General features: G+C 41.2%; 1 protein-coding gene across 1 annotated transcript in view; it reads left to right on the forward strand.

The window, feature by feature from the left end:
- The window catches only part of GAS6 (growth arrest specific 6), a 39,190-nt gene extending 23,115 nt beyond the window's left edge, over window positions 1–16,075 (forward strand). Inside the window, exons 8-15 of the mRNA XM_050333248.1 lie at window positions 226–347; window positions 1,331–1,449; window positions 1,847–2,036; window positions 7,394–7,558; window positions 9,066–9,234; window positions 10,883–11,055; window positions 11,865–12,093; window positions 15,492–16,075. Of these exons, the coding sequence (XP_050189205.1) occupies window positions 226–347; window positions 1,331–1,449; window positions 1,847–2,036; window positions 7,394–7,558; window positions 9,066–9,234; window positions 10,883–11,055; window positions 11,865–12,093; window positions 15,492–15,643 (1,319 nt within the window). The 3' untranslated portion in view covers window positions 15,644–16,075. The remainder of the gene's footprint in view (window positions 1–225; window positions 348–1,330; window positions 1,450–1,846; window positions 2,037–7,393; window positions 7,559–9,065; window positions 9,235–10,882; window positions 11,056–11,864; window positions 12,094–15,491) is intronic.
- The last annotated feature ends 4,022 nt before the right edge of the window (window positions 16,076–20,097 follow it).

Below are 20,097 nucleotides of genomic sequence, written 5' to 3' on the forward strand. Positions count from 1 at the left end.
TTGGGCAGCTGGAATCTGTCTGTGAAAATAGCTTGTGCAGATGCTAATTCTAACTCTTCTCTCCTGTAAAGATGTGGCATAGAGTACGTACTGGCCACAGAGCACTTGGACATGCTTAAGGCAAAGATGCTACGAAACAGCACTAATAATGCTTCTCCGCCCGCAGTGATTCATTTTTTAACAAACTCACTGTTTTCTCCTCTCTTCTTTGCTGGTTTTGTGTAGATATAGATGAATGTGAAGAAAAGCTCTGTGAACAGACCTGTGTCAACTCACCAGGGAGTTATACCTGTCATTGTGATGGCAGAGGGGGAGTGAAACTTTCCCAGGATATGAATACATGTGAGGTACGTCAGTGTTCATTGCTGTAACTGCAGAACAGACCTTTTCTTTACATTGCAATTAAGATGAAGCTCTGGACTAAAGTCATTTGAGCCAAGCGAGCAGCAGGAGGGAATCCTCTTGGCAAAGTTGCATGGGCTGGGGACAGTAGCTCTCCTGAAAAGAAATTTTTTCCTGAAAGTCTCTCTTTTCCAGCTCCTCCTGTCCCAGTTCCAGTGATAGCCCTCTGTTTGACTATGAGTTACCTTGTCTGCACAAGCTTTCCTGAGTTAGGTCCGCTAGGTTGGTGCAAAGGTCTAAGGGCCTGTGGTGTAAGTTATGAACCACCACTTACATTTGACACTTTTGTCCTCCAGGCATTTGAGGTGGATGGGCTTCAGTGGCACAGACTGCCTCTGTGGTAACCAACCAACAGCAAGTTCTTAGCACATCTTTTGTTGCAGGCACAATGCAGTAGAAAACCTCATGCTCTACCTTATGAATATGATTTCATAATGGAACAGGAAAACATTCCTCCAGGGCAGATAGTAGGGGGGAGGAAAGGAAAGAGGAAATGTTCTCTGTACAACTGTATTTTGAGAGAATAAACATTACAGTGCACTAACCTGCTATATGTATTGTATTAATTAATGATAACCTGCCCTCATTGCAAGTTTGTTCAACACCTCTTAGTGTGAAAAAAACAAATTCTATTTCTGAGAAATAGCAGCATACAATGGTTTCAACATTTCAATTGGCATATTTGTAAAAGGCAGCAAGAAGTACAAATGTCCAACAAATCTCTGAACACATTTATAATCATACTGAGTCCCTGGTTTTATTGTCCAGATTATTTTCTTCATCTTCATCCACCAATCAATATGAATTTCAATGAGTGCTGTCTTTATATGTATAGCAACTACATGAGAAAAGAAGTGGAGACATACTCTTTGATTCTTTTCTGCCCTCTGAGGAGAATAAGCACTCAAAAAATGTGTTTTGATTATAGAACATAGTACCATGTGTGCCTTTTGCTGTTGGAAGAAGTGTTAAATCCTTGTACCTGGGGAGGATGTTCAGCGGCACTCCTGTTATCAGGCTGCGCTTCAAAAGGAAACAACTGACAAGGTGAGGACAATGTAGAATGACAGTCAAATGCTCTGATTGGCTTTGATGCATGCAAGGGTGTTAAGTTGTTACAATTACAATTAGTCCTACATTCACCGTTATTTGCTTGGATTATGGAGTCTTGTAAGGCAAAACATTATCCAAACCAGTAACTGAGAAAGGCAGCCTTGACCACAAAGCTGTTAGGATAATTACTGAAGTACAGTATTGTATTCTTTATTCTTGATGCTATTTTAAAACCTGTCTTCGCAGCTTAAGTCTTTCGGGAGTGCATTAAAAGCTAGTATGTTTTAACAGAGCTTTGTAGCTGCTAAAATTGATGCTATCTGTATGGAAAGTACTCTGTGGTTTTTGAACTCTGCATAACTAATTTATTTCTTGGCACCTGTGTGGTCAGACTTGTGGCTGAGTTCGACTTTAGAACCTTTGATCCTGAAGGTATCCTTTTCTTTGCTGGAGGCCATCAAGACAGCACATGGATAGTCTTGGCACTGCGCAAAGGACGGCTAGAGCTGCAGCTGAAATACAATGGAATAGGGCGTGTGACGAGCACTGGACCACTTATCAACCATGGCATGTGGCAAACGGTGAGTCCAGGCCACGGCTGAGGTCCAGCTGTTTCTTGGCTTGTTCAGGATGGGCTCTGCCAAGTGCAGACAGACTTTGTGTATTCTTGAGATGCTTTTCCAACCTATCTATCCGTTCAGTGCATACAAGTATGTTATGCATTCTTAGGTGAGAATGGGATGTTCTTCTTAACAAATCAAATTATACTCTATATCCACTGTAATACAAACTGCATCACTGATTTGCACAACCAGAGCAACCATTTGCACAAACGGTGTCTTTGAAATACAGCAGTGCCAAGCTGACTTTATGTCAGTTTGAGAAGATACCATCTGGGTGAGGGTTGGAAGGAGTAAGAGGGAAGGAATTGTGTCTTTTCTTTTAAGGAAATTTCCAAGTGCGTTTGGTGTATGGGGGTGTGTGGTTGCTTTTGTTCATTCACTCGTTTGTTTAGTCACAGGGCTCAGACTATCTGAGGCCTTGACAAATGTCTTACGCTACAGTATCCTTTTTGTAAAGTCTTCAAGCTTGTTTATATACAAAATAGACCATTTCCCTTGTAAAGATATTGGAGTCTGTTATAGGATCACAGAATCATCAAGGTTGAAAGAGACTTTTAAGATCATCACGTCCAACGATCAACCCAGCACAATCACTATAACCCCTAAAATACTCTGTTTACTAACAACATAATCCCAGCAATCTCATGAGTTTGTAAGGATTGTAAGGATTCATGTTCTTCCTGATGCTCTTGCAGAACATTGCCTGGTGATTTTGGAAGCATTATGGTCATTACAGTTTGTGACATGATCATGAAAAACATTTTGTAGTGTGATCTACAGTAGATGAGCAATTTATATATGCTTTCTCACTTCTGCCTTTTCCTCTCCTTTCATTTTTTCTTGCTTAATTAGTTCTTTTAAGTTGGTGTGCCTCTTGGGGAGTGGGCGGGAAGTTCTCAGCTAACGCACACATGAGAGAAATGCAGATATTGGTAACTGTGAATCATTTTCTGATTTACATTTTTTAGTATATAAGAATCATACATTAAAGAAATAAGCAAGGTGGGAAAAATTTTGTTTCTGATGCATAAATAAAGAAGACCTTGCATGCTGTCACTGTCAACTATTGACATTTGGTAATGTTTCCAACAGTTCCATTACTGTCAGTGAAACAATTTTAGATTCCAAATGAAGAGCTGTAGAGGTTCGGTGAAGTTGTAGATAAAATGTGTGACATGCTGTATCTTTACATGTAGGAATAGCCTCAAGCCAACTCTTATTGAATTTTATGGTAAAATTTCTAATGGTTCTGCTAATTTGAAATATGATAATTGTAATTTTTTGCAAAGAGAGGGTGGTGATGGAAGATGTGAAAAGCAGAGTGGATGCCACTGGCTGACTTGGGAGTCACACAAATCAGCAGTTACCAAGCTAATCGATTTAACACCACAGCATAACATACTTGTTAAGTACCATGAAATAATTACAAACTATCCAATCTTAGTTTGAGGGGACACAGCTGAAATGCATTTGCCTTCTTCAGGGAGAGAAGGCAGTATGATAAAAGTAAGCATCATGTTTAGGCAAGAATTATTTGCCTCCTGCCAGCCACCAGTGTCAGGGCTCTTATCCTAAGGTACCATCCTAACCAAGAAATCGCCTGGCTAAGTTGCTAAAGCAACACACATTGCACATTTTCTGAGAGGTTGTATAAATCCCCTCGAAATCCTTCCCCAAGGCTTTTTGGGACAGTACAGACCTAGCTGTGGGTGCCATGTGGTGCAGGTGGACAGGACCCACACTGATAAAGGGGTCAGCCAGCAGTGCTGCCCTGCACATGAGTTGAGCAGGGCCAGGCAGCTGCCAGAGATGCAGCATGGCATGATTGTAGGAGAGAGCACCATGCACTACTGGCACAGGAATGCTTGCCTGGAGCAGGTCAATGGCCGCAGTCCTGGTAACTGTCTCCCAAAGTGAAACTGCTTGATGTGGCCAAAGGCAGAGGGATCTACCCACAGATGAACAGCAGCAGGAGGAAGGAGCCTTTAGTCTCTTGACTTCACAATTGACTTGCCTCTGAGTCTTGGGACCCTCCTTGCACTGTTGGAGTGCTGTTGATTTCTCCTTTCTCTGCCCTATTTTCTTATTCCTTGCCTTCACCCTAGAGGTACTTGTTTTTCTTCTGCTTAGCATCCAGTGTCACCCATCTCTAAATGCCATTTAATCTATATGGCTGAGTGATACAACTATAAATATGTTCCTCCATTTTATCCCCTCTCTCTTTTCTCCTTGGTATGGTTTTTAATTTAGGAAATCCTGTTGAGGAGGGATTATTACTTTTTGTCTGTCTCCTTTTATAAAACATGTAGCCACACTTTGCATTTTAAGTATGGATTCGTGTGTACTTTTCAACCTCAGCTTCTGCAAAGCTCAACCCCAAAAATGTTCAGAGGTCACAATCCAGACTCAAATGCAATTTGGGAGCTTTAGTCTGGGCTTCAGTTTGCACAGAATCAAGCCCTTAGTTTTGGTTAGACCCTAAACAGAGGAGTTTGGATACTTGGGAGAACTTTATAGGGGTTATAGGAAAATACTAATTTTACTATGCAACTTTCAGCAGACGGAAAAACAATGGATATTTAAAAGCAAAACATATGAAAAAGCACCAGCAGTGTATGACTTCTGGCCTATTGAGCAAATGCTGCCTACTTTTATGGAAATATGATGGTATTTTCAAAACTTCAGGCCAATATTTCTACCTAGGTATTTTCTCTGATGTTGATCCCTACTGAGCTATTTTTAAATGAGCATTGAACCAGCATTAAAAACACAAACAAGCAAGCCTCAGAAAAGACTTCTAATGTAGTTATTTGTGCGTAATCCAGCTGGATGAAGTGGCACGTATGAACTGATGATAGTAGAGGACACACTCGCCTTCTGTTTGTTTTGCATTTCCAAAAACAGTCATCATTTTGTCTTCCTTTCAATATTCAGTTTAGTACCGTTCTGAAGACACAGTATGGTTAGCAAAAATAATAACTTAACTACACTGTTAAATGTCAGGACTGAGGGTTGAGCAATCGGAAGCAGATTCTTATTTGGCTTTAACCCTGTGTCTGGCTGTAGCTCTGTCCCTTTTCAGAGCTGTCCACTTGCTTTTCAGCAAAGAGCAGACAGGCTGGCTATGTGCTACGAGCTATCCAGGGCGTGAATCCAAAACACAAAGCTGACTGTCCTTATGGCTAACCGTATGGGAACCCATTACTTTGAGAACTGCCTGCCTGAATGTCCCCGAGCACGCTGTGGCAGGCAGCGACTACAGGAGGGAATTGAAGCAGGATGCTAACTACTGAAATGCTTCCCCTTTTGGTTTGTAGGTGATGGTGGTGCACCAGCAATTAAGCTTTGAATTTAAGGAACAAGAGCTTAAACAGCCAGAGGGCATTGTGAAGTAGGCAGAATGTAGTTTCCCAAACTGGAATTTATTAAGAGTTTTGACAGGGATTAACCCCTCCTCCTATGGAAGTTTTCACTGATTTGGGTTTACTTGTATTAATGATCAGAAGCAGCAAAGAACTCAGAATAATTTTTATTATTATTATTTCTATGTCATTACTTGCTGTATAATATAATAAAATTTTAGAAGGCCCTAAATTTTGGTGGCCCTGCAAGTAGCAGGATTTCTTCACAGAGTAAGAACAGTATGGGCGCTACTGCAGACAGTTTTTCCTCATTCCCTTTTGCTCTGTGGCTGCCCAGTCTGTGCTAGAACAGGGACACAGTCTGTGCCAGTTCCTGTGGCACTCCATACCCTGGCACATTAGGGCAGTGGTGACCATGACACCGAGCAGAGGCGTCCGAGTGAGTTTTTAGCTGGATGACCTGTGTAGCTCATCCAGTTGGGTGGCTGCCAGGACCTGTGGGCTTATGTTCCCACTGATTGGACTTTACAGCCTTCCAGTGCCCAAAAAAACCTGTTTGAGACTGACTTGTGTGTCTCCATGGAATGTGGTCAGGAGGTGTAGGTGCCGCTTTAAACAAGCAAGCTTCAGACAAATATGTTCACGTCCTGTAAGATATGGCACAGAGCAACACACCAGGTGTAAACAGTGTTCCAGCAGTATAAACCAGACTCTGCTGGAATTCACAAGAGAAAAAAAAGGTTGATCAGAAGAGAAAAGTCTGTGAGTAATCTTTTCAACTATCAAAGTCACTAAATCTTCATTTCTGAAGACTGAGGTCCAAAAGGAGTGTCCAGGTATAAATCTGCTCAGTGCTGTCCTCCTTTGTGTTATAGCCACAGAGCAAGAGCTCAGCATGGCTGATAAGAGCAGTTTTGGGACAGCTACTCAAAATGCAAAGAGAAGGATGCTTAGGACCTGGCCTGCTAGCAGGGAGAGGGAAGAACAAGTCTAAACAGCCTCACAGATAGATAATTGGTTCTATATAGTGGCTCCCAGGGAGCATCTGGATGTCCCAGAAAACAGAGCTGTATGGATGAAGAGTGAGTAGGTGGAGTATCTGTCACAGAGTAGGAAGAAGGTTATGAAATAGTGGAGGTGCACTCCTTTCTCCTTCTCTACAAGAAGATTGGGTTGTCTTCTGCTACAGCCTGTTGGTAGCAGGACCCAGGTCCCTAGGCAGCAGAATCTGTGCTGCTCTTCAGCAGCCTGGTGCATTATCTTTGTGCTTTGCCTCCTTCTCTCCCTTTGCAGAGATGAATATTTTATTGTGCTTCTTTGTGCAGCCTGGTCATAATTAAAATTATAACTTTTTTTTGAAATTTCAGTGATAATAGAATTTTCCTAGAAGTAGCTCTTTGGAGACAAGGAGAGAAAACTTGCAGAGGCTTTTCTGAGAGAAAAGCTATTGCCTACTACACATTTTTATTACCCTCTCAGAAATCACATCATCTGTTGTTCTTTTTGCAGGGGTCAATATTCAAAAACTGTGTCTGGAAGGTCTTCTGCATTATATTCCACTGGTTCAACAAAAACCATCTTGTCTGTCTTTCCAGATTTTCTTTTCACATGCAGCTGCAATAAGAAGGTTCTCATTAATAACTCGTTATTGCATTTACATTTTGCATAGAGCAACCTACATATGTCATGTTATCATTTCACTCATGTTTTTCTATAGCTGTTTTGAAGTAGCTCGATTGTCTTCACTGTTAGGGTAGCTGCAGGTTGCTTTCTAGAGTAAAGATTTACATATCAAGGCGGAATGTAATTTAAAAGGCAGACAAAGAGGCGTGGGGACAGAAAAGATTTCTCTGTCTTGGGGATTTAACTGGAAGGGTCTGTCCAGTAGTTGAGGCTGCAGATATTAAGTTCTTTTCATACTGAATTACTCAATTTGGAATTTTATTTTTTCAGATCTCTGTTGAAGAACTCGAAAGAAATTTGATTTTAAAGGTCAACAGGGATGCAGTTATGAAAATAGCCGTCTCAGGGGATCTGTTTACGCTAGACAAAGGAGTGTATCAGCTGAATTTGACAGTAGGAGGTATTCCTTTCAAAACAAAGGACCTTATTCTACCCGTAAGTATAGCATGATCCCTCGTGCTGCTTTGTATGATGGAAGGGCTTGATTTTGTCTTTCTTGAGAGCTGTTCAGCCTGCTCTGAAACAGGTGGAATTGTCACCTTCTGGATACAGCTTTCTCTCCATTAACTATAGCAGGAACCTAAGCTAGTAGCAAAGGTGAGACTCTTGATTTTTTGATTGGTAGGTTTGGGTGAGATGCATCCCACCTGTAGAGATAGGGCACGGCAAAACAGGAGCACGTGACAAAATTCACTGCGGTTGTGTGAGCTTGGAGAGCATGAGTGGCCCTGGGGGGGCAGTCAGTGAGCACATCTCTTTGTGAAGGTGCCACTGTGCCTACTAAGTCTGGAAACAATGTCAGGGGCACTTTTTATGTTGCGACCAAAGTTTGTGCTTCACGTATATTGTGTCACAATTTTGCTGCTTCTGTTTGCTGTTTCAGTTTCAGTGAGACCTGAGGAAAAACAGCTGCTTGTTTTTATTTATTTCCTCCTAATTCAAGTAGATAGGGCATATGAGTAAAAGTTAAGGCACTCCTTTGGGTGAGATTAGATGATTGCTGCATTTCTGAAATAGCTGCTGCTCAGGCTGGTTTGAATGTCTGCCACACACAGAGTTGGCACCTTGAAACCCTAATTTGCATCTCTTTATTTGTAAATGAGGTGACAAGCTTGTGGCTTGTGACTGGGAGTATAGCAGCTGAGGAAGGCTCCTGTGCTTCACAAGAAGTCTTTCAGGGTCACTGCTTGTCTGAAACAGTAAAGTCAGGGTGTGGCCTGAATCTAGGATTGAGAGCCAAAAACTCCTCAGGTTTTTATCCTGGCTCAGACACTTAATTCTCTCTCTCCTTCAGTTAATTGGGAGTAATGGTGCTGATTTAGAGGCTTTGCAAGGAGCCTTCTCTTTACATCCTGTGTCACATTTTAATGCTGACATTTCATACAGGGTAACCTAACTAGAAGCTGGAAGGAGCAAGGTGTGTGCAGAGTGGTGTGCCTGTCTTGTGGCTCAGACACCCCTCCTGAAGGCAGAACTTAAAAACATACCATGATCAGGTCTAAGGTCTGTCTTGTGTGTCACGCAGGCTGTTTGCAATGACACAAAGGACTGGGGTTTTTAACTTCTAGTTGGCCTCCAGCATTCACAGTGCAGAATTATGGGAGTTACAGAGCTTTGGTGACGGAGCTTTAGAAATAAGTTGCACTGATGATGTGCATCATAGGGGAGGTTACAGAAACAATACAACCAAATCAGCACCTGCATTAGATAGTGTCCTTCTGTCCTGTGGAGAAAAACTGATCTCAGGGGAGTTTCCTGGGGAATACTAACCACTCACTTGGGGTTGCAGGATTGAGATTGCTGCCAATTGGTTTGCATGTTCATAACATGTGAAAATTATTCCTCCTATTTGGTATCATAGTATCACTCAGTATTCCTCTGCACCCAGTTCTTCTTCACTGAACGGTAGTTTGAGGCATGAGATACTGCTTTATCTTCCTAGATAAACCCTCGGCTGGATGGTTGCATGCGGGCATGGAACTGGCTGAACGGGGAGGACACCTCTATCCAAGAGACCATAAAGATGAATGAAAAGATGCAGTGCTTTGCTGTAGCAGGACGAGGATCTTTCTATCCTGGCCGAGGTTTTGCTGTGTTTAATCTTACTTATGGTAAGTAGTTTGTTTTTTTTTTTTAATTTCTGACCTCTTGTCCTGCTATTAACCGTACTTGGTTTATAAACAGTGTAAAACTTACATGTATGCCAGATTCACTGTTGATTGATGCACAAAAGACTGGCAGCTGTGGATGGAGAGGACTAACTAAACTTGTGATTCACAGCAAAGGAAGTCCTATGTATGATGGTTAGAGCTGGTGTGAATATACCCAGCATGGATTAGGTTCTCTCTGTAGCTCTAGTAATATATTTCATATCCAGGTTGGTTCCAGCTCATCCTCAGCCCAAAGGGACTGAGCAGCATCTCTGCCAGCAGCTTAGGTGCTTCCAGTCCTTACCACTGTTTCTGCTCAGTAGGGAGAGCTGTAAGCCAGAGTGCTGTATCTTGAGTTTATGATGGACAAAAAAATCAATATTACCTGTAACAAAATGTCCAAGGTTGGGTTCACTTTTAATCACAGTGGCATTAGTTACACTTGAATCAAAGGCACTAAGCATATCCCTGGTACAAGCTGAATGAAATTGGCATAGACAGAGTAATAACAAGTTTCAAACCCAACTTGTCCATACTAATGTAGCACTCAGAAAGGCACCATTTTATTCTAGATTATTGTTTGTTTATATGTGTGATCAGCTGTCAGTATTTTTGAACCCAGTCAAATGCTGACCATCTATTTCAGCTTGGTGTGCAAGTCCTCCTCTGCAGGAGCCATCTGTTCATCGTTATGTGGATTTTTCTTCTGTGCCATTGTAAATTAGGGAGTATCGGCTGTCTATCATATTATTTAGCACATGGATTCAAAAATGACAAAGTAAAGACAAGCATCTGACGTGCAGATGACAGCACTCAGCAGAGATAAGGCCTCAGTACCCACATTCTTTTTTTCTTCAAACAATAATTCTCTATTTTCTTTTTTTTTTCTTCCTTCATAATGGTAAGCTTTATAAAGAATGAATTATTGTATTTCAAGATGTGGTGAACCAGCAAAGCTAATACTGCTATGAAGGGATGTTGCAGGAGCAGGATTGAGATCTTTCTTTGTAACCAGAATTACCTTTTAAATTACAAGGGCACTGAGGCAGTAAGAAGGTATCAGAAAGTTTAATTCACAATTCAACAAGTGAAATAAAACATCCCTCACTTCTGGAGGCTGGTGGTCAGGAAGTGTTTGGTTAGGTGATGAGTGTAGTATGCTTACATAATTTTTCAGTTTAATACAGGCTTTCATAGAAATGTTTCCTGTATGTCAAATTTGGACTTAGATTCCTCAGTGATCTTTGGGCAGTCAAGAACAATTCAAAAATTGGGTGCCCTACCCTGCAGCAGTTCTTTGAGTGTGTTGCATTGACAGCCATGGGAATTTGAGTATTTGTGATAAAAAACCTCAGTGTTATCGTTTGACATACTGAAGAGCAGTAGAATGCGTAAGGTAACAAGAGGAAACTGATGCCATTTTCTTCTTTGATTTTATGTCCAGGTGCTTTGGAGTGATTTTTTTTTTTAATAAAAGAAATGTGGCAATCCCTCCATAGTCTCATCTGTCTATGCTCTTCTCTAGGGAGAAATTGCACAGCCTACCCATTTGACCTGTTAGTCCTATGTGTGTCCTGCACTTTTTTTTTTTTTTTTTTTTTTTTTGCAGTGCAACCTTCTTCTGGAAATGAAACCAAGAAGAATTGGGAAATAGAAGTAAATGCTGTAATTCAACCAGCAACAGATACTGGTGTGCTGTTCGCTCTAGTTACAGAAGAAGCATCTGTCCCTTTATCACTGTCTCTGATTGACTATCACTCCACGAAGAAACTGAAACAACAGGTACAGACGTAAGCATTTTTCTAGAGAAGGTTCCTTACTGTTTTCTAGGAACTGAAGGTAATTTTCAAAAACAGTTTTCAGGTTTCCTGCCCGCCTGCTTATTTGCCCCACCAGTTCAGAACATGGCCTGAGACATCAGTGCTTGGCTGACACCGAAGTTCTGCCTCTTATGGGTGCGCGTCAGACACTATTAGGGGGCTCTTTGCAAATGTGCTCTAGGTTAAAGATGGAACTGCTCTCTTGAATGCAGGCATATTTTACTATTTTCTTCTGGTACAGAAGCTGTTTAGTGCCATAAACCAGAGATTTCCATTCTCTGGAGCTCATCAGTAACAGTCCCAAAGTAGCCAAGGCTTTAGGTGTCACTCCAGGTGTTGTGAAAGGCCAGTTATGATCGAGTGCTCGAGCTACTATTTAATAGTATTCATAATAAAGGGCTAGATTCTGTCATTTCACAAGGGTAAACCAGGAGTGATTTCACTAAAACCCGTGAGCCAACTTTTCATTTGTAGTCAGCTGACAGCTCCAATCAGTTTGGTTCCAGTGCAGTGTAACAACTTTTGCAAGACCCACTAAGAATTCTCTCTGAGAATTGGTTTCAACCCATAATTAGTCCCACTGGTTCACTGGTTTTTCATCTATGCAAATGAGTTCAGAACACAATCAGCAATAGTAATAAGCCTAATTCTCTGGTGGCTCTGCAAAATCTTTGTAATAAAGGCCACAGTGGGGTTATCCTGGTGCTGGATTAGTGTGGCTGGTATATTTCTGCTCACTGCCTTTTCTTCTTTTTTTCCCCTGCTGCTCAGTTTATCACTGTGGCCTTGGAGAACATAGTTGTGTCCCGACTGGCAATAAATCTCTGTGATAAGAAGGAACACGCTGTGGACGTCCTCCTCAAGAAAGATCACTTGTCCCTGAAGGTAGATGGGATGGCAGGAGAGAATGAACTAAGCATCTCTGAGTTAGAGGGCAGTCTGTCCATCTTGGAGAGCTCTTTGCAGTCACCAGTGAAGACATATGTGGGAGGATTGCCAGGTGAGCCTCCTGTTTTGTACCATGGACCACAGGCTCCCAACTCACCTTGCTGAGCTGGAAGTCAGGAAAACTTTCCGTTTGTGCAAGTTGTGAGCCTCCTTCTCTGTTTCTGCTTAAGCAGGCTTTGTCTGCAGTTCAGGCACGTGAGCATAACAGATCTGGGGCTGGACTTTTCTTAAAGAGTGTGTCCTTCTGAGGACAGCTGGAGACAAAAATAGAAAGTGGAGGTTTTCTTGTTCAGCAGTAGGAATGATGTATCTGACAGATATATCAGGATATTTATCTTAGGCAGGATATTTATCTTAAACCTGGTAAAATTCATAGGAGCTGGACCACAGGCCCCTCCAGTGCTTCATTAATATAATGAACCTGTGAGAGCGTTCCTTGAGAGAAGTACCAGGGCTTCACATTGTTTTGACTGAAGCTTGGGAGGCCCAGCGTGGTGATTCTCCCTGGCTGATGCTCTCTGTGAACTGATCACAGCACTACAGAGTTGACAGATTGCCTCCCAGCAAAGGATATGTAGAGCACAACCAGGGGTTACCACCATTTTGCTGGCTTTTCAGCAACAACAGGGCTTCTTCTGAGAGACCAGTTTGCTCCTCTGTTCTGAACCTAGAAGACCAAACTTTCATCTGAATTGTGAATTTTTGGCCAAGTTTGGGAGTTTGTTTCTTGTTCTGGCTGAACTGGTTTATCAGTCCCTTCTGCTGAGGAATGCAGTTAAGGAAACTCTTATGTCTCTGATGCACATGATGCCAGCATCTAAGCAAAATCTTGCCCTTACTTGCCCAAGCAAGGGATAGGCAGCAACACTGGCCTCTTGGTAGGTGCTGAAGCAATCAGACTGGAACAGGGCGGCCAAGGTGCCACGTGTGCTAGGACACATAGCATGGCTTTTCTCACCATGAACAAGAGTTTAAGGAGTGTTTGTGCTGATGATGTAAAGGGCTCCTAGTCACACCTAAAAGGAGGAGACCATGTACTCTTGGATATTCACTAATTGGCAGAAACAAGCTTTTTCCGGTGTCAGATTGAATTGTCCAAGCTGGCCATTGCATAGGCAAGATAAGACACTTACTTTAAGTAACTCTCAGATGCACAGCAGAGGGTTTCATAGCTCAGAAAACAATCCCATTCTGTCCCTGTCCCAAGTTCTCTATGGTTTGGTTAGACTAACTGTGCTGGGTGAAGCACAGTTTTAATTATCCAGAACTAAGTGTGAGATACCATAGCTATGGCTGTTTAGACCCAGCTGGCATCTGGAGGTTTAGCTACTTTCCCCACTTTGATCTGTTCTGCTCATTAAAGGAATTTCTGCCAGTGGTCTGCTTTTGCCATTGAGAGGAACACAGCACTTGCATCGAGAAACTTTGTCATTTGTCAAACAAATAAACATTTCAGCACTTCAGTTGGATTAATCATTGTGGGTTAAATAACTATACCAAATGGTCAGATCTAAGTGAGTTTGGTTCCTTCAGAGTTTGAAAACATTACGTAGTTTTTGGTTTTCCTGGCTTCCATACCCAATGGAAAAGAACAAAGTATAGTGATCACACTTAATGTCTTTATTCCATTCGCCGTAAATAAAGAAAGAATTCTGGGTCCAAATATGTAATATGTCCCATCCTCAGTACAACTAATATTGCAGATGTGGAAGAAATACTATGTAGAATTTCAAGAGATAAGAGGGAAGGTGTAGGCATTTATTACATTTTCTGTGGTCTTTTCAGTTTTGGTAAATCCTGAATTATGTAATTTATGTGATGCATAGGTGTTTTTTCAGGAAATGTGCGTTCCACCAGGTGAAGGAGCCTTTAAACTAGTCTTCCAAATCTTTACAGGACCACATTTCAGACAGATCCATTTCTAATCATAACAGAAAATTAAATATTTCACCTGATTTACAACTGTAACATGAAGAAAAAAAAATTAATTATTTTTGGTAGTATCTTACGGATTCATCTGAAAGCCCATGCTGTCTTTCAGTCAGCTCTGTGGCACATGTAACAGAAATCTGCATGATTCTTAGATGAGTCTTCCAGGTGTTAAGCTACAACTTCAAATTCTTCTGCATCAAAATTTAATTTACATTTATGTGGGGTGTTACAAAGATGCCCTCTTCTTTTTAGCAGACTTCACAGATAAAATTTGGTAAATGGGAAGGAATAGGAAATAGGTAACACTATTAGTTTAAGCAACTACTGAGCAATGTATTTCTCACCCAGGAAAGTGAAAAATTTCTAGTATCTCTTTGTGGCTTACAGATTCCCCACAAATGTTCTTTCTCTCACACAGTCCTAGACACACTTTGGGCTGTGTCTGATCACATCAACCTCAAATTTGGCCCTGCATGTGTCCAAGCAGAACCTTTTAAATTTCATACAATCTTGTGTCAACAGGACAACCTATTGTTCAAGTTGTCCTTGCTTCGATGTAAAGATAAGGGGTTCATTTAGCTACCTGCATCACTGTGAAGTTAAGTAATCTCTTAGACATTCATTATTTTCCATTGCACAACCAGTTTGATTGGGTCAGCTTTGGGTTGTAAATAAACTAATGACCTTTGGGGAAGGGTAGAGGACACAGCTCACATAAATTTTTGTGTTGTTATGTTACTGTGTGGGGTTTTTTGTTTATTTAAGGTCAGTTAGAGAAGTTGGTGGTAAGACTGACTAATTTCTCTAGTTTGTTGGACTGTACTTGGTGTCTTCTTCCTTGCTATCTGTTTTCTGCCTCTGATAAACTGAGTAAAAGAATGTCACCAGTGAATCTCCATAGAAAAAATTAGTGTCATTAGTCTGACCAACTCAATAGATGCATTCCAGCACCTTTCTGGTGAAGGTCAGCAACCTCCTTGTGCTGATACCTAGCATAATCATGGTAAAGATGAGTCCAGCAAGTGATAAAGGCTGCATATAAGAGGTGCTTTCCTGTCTTAAAAGTTTTTTCTATAATCTTCTGGCAGCTATTTTGAAGAGAGAGAGCATTAGAGGAAGGTGTAACAGCTCCACTAATGACAAAGTAGAGGGTTCAGAGATGGAGGGGGGAAAAACACTGAGATGGAAAGCAGTGTGAACACAGTGTGCAAGGGGAATGAAACCTTGCCGCTGTGCAGCACATGGTTTTATCAAGACTGGGGGCCTTGCAGAGACACAGAGCAGCTGAGGAAGGGTTCATCCTGGGAGAAAGGCTTTTGTGCACTAGAGCAGATGGTGTTTTCCCCATGTCTGGGATTGTGCTCTTGCCTTCTGGCAAAAAAGGCGGGGGGAGGTAGAAATCCTGGGGTGGAAAAGAGGTGAGCTTAAATTCATTGAAGTGATAGTCATCTGAGCATAGGTAGAGCAGGTATTTATTTAAACCAGCCATGAGAAATGTTTGTCTCCTCTTTCCTGCAGATGTTCCTGTCACTTCTACTCCGGTCACTGCATCCTACCATGGCTGCATGACTGTCAAGCTGAGCAACAAGGCACTGGACTTAGATGAGGCTCTCTACAAGCACAGTGACATCACCTCACATTCCTGTCCTCCAGTTGAGGCAGGTCCGTAGGTACCACTACAGTGCGAAAGTTTTATACTCAGAAACTTTCAATGCTTTTCTTTTTTTTTAAAGATATAAATTATTCAGATCTACCGCACTGCGTGTATAGTTTCTCTTAAACACTGAAGTTATGTAGGAGCTACTGATCTTTATGTCAGATTGATTATTGAAATACTCTTTGCTTTGAGGTTTAAAGGTTGTAATATATTTGTAAATAGTTCAGAAGACTAATATTAAATAAGGCAGAAGTACAGAATATACCAAAAGTGAATGTTATCTTTAGGCTGTAAGAGACAGTTTTATCTGTAATGTGCAAACTATGGTAATATATCAGTGTGGACTGGAAGAAAAATAATAATTCTGTATTATTTTTTATTACCAAACACTGCTTTCTGATTTGCAAAATATGAGAGAATAAAATATTTACATACAAGTTTTTAATTTACCTGTACTGAGATTATTCTGTATTCTGGTATTTGGAAATAATGACTCAGATTATGCCTGATGTGGAGATTAAAGTAGTGGGGGGTGCTGTTTGGTTGGTTTAGGGTTTTTTTGGAGGTTGGGGGGGTTATGTGCTTACATCTGTATTATATATCTTCTCAGCTGGAGAGCAAATGGTAGCTGCTATTCTTACTGCTAGAATTTCTCTTTCTGGTACCTCGAAGACTCAGTTGTGACCTTTAGAAAACCTTTTGATCAACAGAAAATGGAGAACAAAGTTGGGTCAGCAGGAAACATTTAGAAGAAACGACTCAATAAGTTGAAAGCCACGTGGCTTTTTTGTCAATAGCCACTGAAACAAATGATGAGGTGTTGAGCATTGGGGAATATTATCTGATGATGACATATTTTTGCTGCTGAATTTTTAGGTTGGCTGACTCACTGTGACTGTAGTGGGAGCAGAAAAGCTTGAGCTGTGAGAGTTAACCAGGCCGAACTGCAGTGAGGTGGGAATACACATGAGGATTTACTCAGGAGAGGTTGTAGAGCCATAAAGTGCATTCAGCTTTTAAGCTGTGCCTGTGAAGTTGGGCTGGGCTTTGCCTAGCCTGCTCTGAGCCACTTAAATCTTGCTTTATTTGGTCCTTGTTTTGCACCAGATTAATAAACTGAGTAATACAGGTGTATCCTGTAGTGCAAAATCCAAATACCAGATGGCTAGTATTACACAATGCTTCAGAGGGCTAATGTGGAAAAGGTCTAATTCTACAAGGTCTTTTATAAATTATTCCTGGTCATTCAGGTCATGTTTTTCCTAAGCAAATATGGAGATGGCACATTAGTCTAATAATCCACATGTGTGGCAACATCTGTGACCAAGCTGTGAAGATGTAACTGTCCCAGAGGAAAAGATGAAAGAATGGGAAGACTATCCCAAGCATATTTTCTGACAAAGATCCCTGCTTTATTTAGCAGAGAAGAGGAAGGTACTCTATTAGCCATTAGACAGCACAGCATCATAGCTCCATGTCATGACCGAATCAATCAGCAGTAATGCAGTAGGGCAGAAAAGAACTTCATCACTTTCAACCAACCTACTCATTTATACTTGGAGAAGGACCTGTCAAAAAACTCTTGACACTCAGGTCTAACCAGACACAGGTTTGAAAGGGAAGTTTCTCACTGGACAGTAATAACTTATTGGCAGAGTGCACGTGAATAGAAAAAACAAGAAGTAGTTCTAGTTTTTGCTTTTTTTGACTGAGCAAGGGAAACCATGTTATTCCTGAGAGTGCTTTATGTTAGAGCTGATGACTCTGGATCAATTTGTGATTTGATGGAGGACCCCAGAAAGATTAAATTAGTATCTTCAGTAAGAACTGGAAGTCCTGAAGATACTCTGGTTAATAGCATGTCCACACTGCAGAGTTTTTCATGGTTAGTTTAATCCTTTACCAAAATACACCTCTGTGCTGGTTTTGGTTAATATTCATCATGTTAGGCAATATGGGTCTATAGTTCGGGTTTGTGCTGGAAACGGTGTTGGTAACTCAGGGATGTTTTAGCTATTATTGAGCAGGGCTTGTACAGCATCAAGCCCTTTGCTGCTGCTCACCCCACCCCACCAGCTGAGGGTGCACAAGGAGTTGGGAAGGGACACAGCCAGGGCAGCTGACCCCAACCCACCGGAGGGATATCCCACACCATATGGCCTCATGCTCATATAAAGCTGGGGGAAGAAGGAGGAAGGCAGGGACATTCAGTGTGGTGGTGTTTGTCTTCCCAAGTCACCATTACATGTGACATTTCCCAGCTTTCCTGCAGGTGGCTGAACACCTGCCTGCTCATGGGAAGTGGTGGATGAATTCCTTGTTCTGCTTTGCCGGCATGTGTGGCTTTTGCTTCGCCTACTAAACTTTATCTCAACTCATGAGGTTTTTACATCTATCCTTGCGATTCTCTCCCCCATTCCAGGGGGAGAATGAGCAAGTGGCTGTGTGGGGCTGAACTGCTGGCTGGGATCAAACCACAACGATTTCCCATCTCTTTACTTTTTTCAGTAGAGATTAATCCAAGTTAGACATGGAAGGCACCTATTTTTAAACTAAGAAGATGAAACAAACTCTGTTTTTCTTTGTTCTTTTGAAAGGAAGCGTGTTAGAAAAATAATCCTATGTCTGGTGTTCTTGTATAATTTCTGTGGTAGTTCCCAAAAAACTACCATGTGGCATAAATGAATGACAAACATGTTTTACTTTCGTGTTAATGTTAGTGGCATTATTTATGAGGCCAGAATTATTTCAGGTCCTGGAAATTTGAGTTCTGTGGTACATTACGGTACTCTGCAGTTTCGTCCTAAATGCTATGTGAACAAGAGTATTTCATTTTCTAATTCAGAGCAAAAATTGCTCCAGGACCTTGCATATGTGTGTATGTGTGTAAAGACATTTTGCATAGAACACAATGCACCCTGACTCAAAATGTGTTTTAGAAAAGAAATCCAGAATTTCTATCTGGAGAAGAACAGAAGCGGGACGGGGAGAGTTCTTTTGTGTAAAGGTGAATCTTTTAAATACCCTACATCAGTACCACACTGGAGGAAGAGGTCTGGAGGAGGAGGCAGCTGCAATAAGCATTCCTTCTCAGTCATTGCTTCGACCTAAGAGAAACACTGATTTCACTTTTTTTTCAGTTACTAGTTTAGGTGCTCAACTCAAAGGGAGCAAGTCTGTTCTGGGATTTGAGTCCTCAGAATGAACCCAGGTGATTCCCCTGGTAGTATTCACAGCAAGCAAAAAGAAGTAAATGTGTAGTTCCACTTAATTCATAACCATGGTGACTGTGCTCTTCATAGCATGTATTTGCTCAAGGGCTAAGCATTTTGGATGCATTAAATTAATGTTTAAAACAAAAATAATGGTCTCTTTTCTGACTTTTGTTTCTCTCGATCAGGTTCATATAACTCAACAGTACACATAAGGCACCTCATCACTGATGTTAACATCACTGGCCTAAAACTTTGCACCTCAGGAAAACCTTAACAAAAGGTGGCTTTTATGATCGATATAAATTAATCCCTGATCTTACATGTAATAGTACTGAATCTGCTTCTGCTTTTGATACACAGATGTACAGGAATTAACAGAAATTTCTTGAAACTTGGAAAGTATGATCATTCTTTGTTCTACTTTGAGCAGGTCTGATGGTGTCACTTCCTTTAAAAGGAAACTGTCAAGTAAGCTGATTTTGTTTATATGTTTTTTTTCAATATCTTCATAATTCAGAGCAGCTGCTTAAAACGTTAATCAGAAATACCTTCCTTTCCCTACTTTGCTCTTTGGCCTCTCAGGAAATTTTTATAGCTTCACTGATGTCTAGACTGTTAGATCTATGGAGCAAACAGCACCAGCATCCTTCCTGCAGGAGCAAAATGCAGTAAAGGGGTGCAGCAGTCAGATGGGTTTTCATGCTGGTGTAACCACTCCTGTCCCAAAATGTGGCAGCCAAGTGCCAAGATGAATCCCAGCCAATGCGATGCACGGTGAGGCAGAACGGTGCACACATCAGGGACATGTTTTTTTTCCTGTCAATGGCACTGCCAGAGGTACTGTTGCTTAACCTTGTCTCTATACAATAGGAGAAAATAATAAAAAAAAAAAAGAATTCTGACTGTTCATTTCATTCTGTCTCAGTCATTGTAAACTGCCTGCATCAGGTCTCGATCAGTTTAAAAATAAGTAACTGGCATTAAACATAGGATGGTTTTGGTTGTGGTCCTCTTTTGACTAGAAAGGAAATAATTTGAACACTAAAGCGCAGCCTAAAATACATGTCTGGAAATTTCATCTTTAGCACACTGACATGACATTTTACTATGCAGACTAGACTGGCACAAAGTACAGATTTAACAGTCCAATAAAATTAGCCTTTCTGTCTGAAACTTGAAAAAGGAAACTGCTTGGTAGGGTACTTCTTCCTCTGTTATTTTGTTTTCCTGTCCTTACAAATACAGACAGCCT

The sequence above is a fragment of the Myiozetetes cayanensis genome, unplaced genomic scaffold (assembly GCF_022539395.1).
Source record: "Myiozetetes cayanensis isolate MyiCay16 unplaced genomic scaffold, myiCay2020 scf5-8, whole genome shotgun sequence".
Classification (NCBI taxonomy): domain Eukaryota; kingdom Metazoa; phylum Chordata; class Aves; order Passeriformes; family Tyrannidae; genus Myiozetetes; species Myiozetetes cayanensis.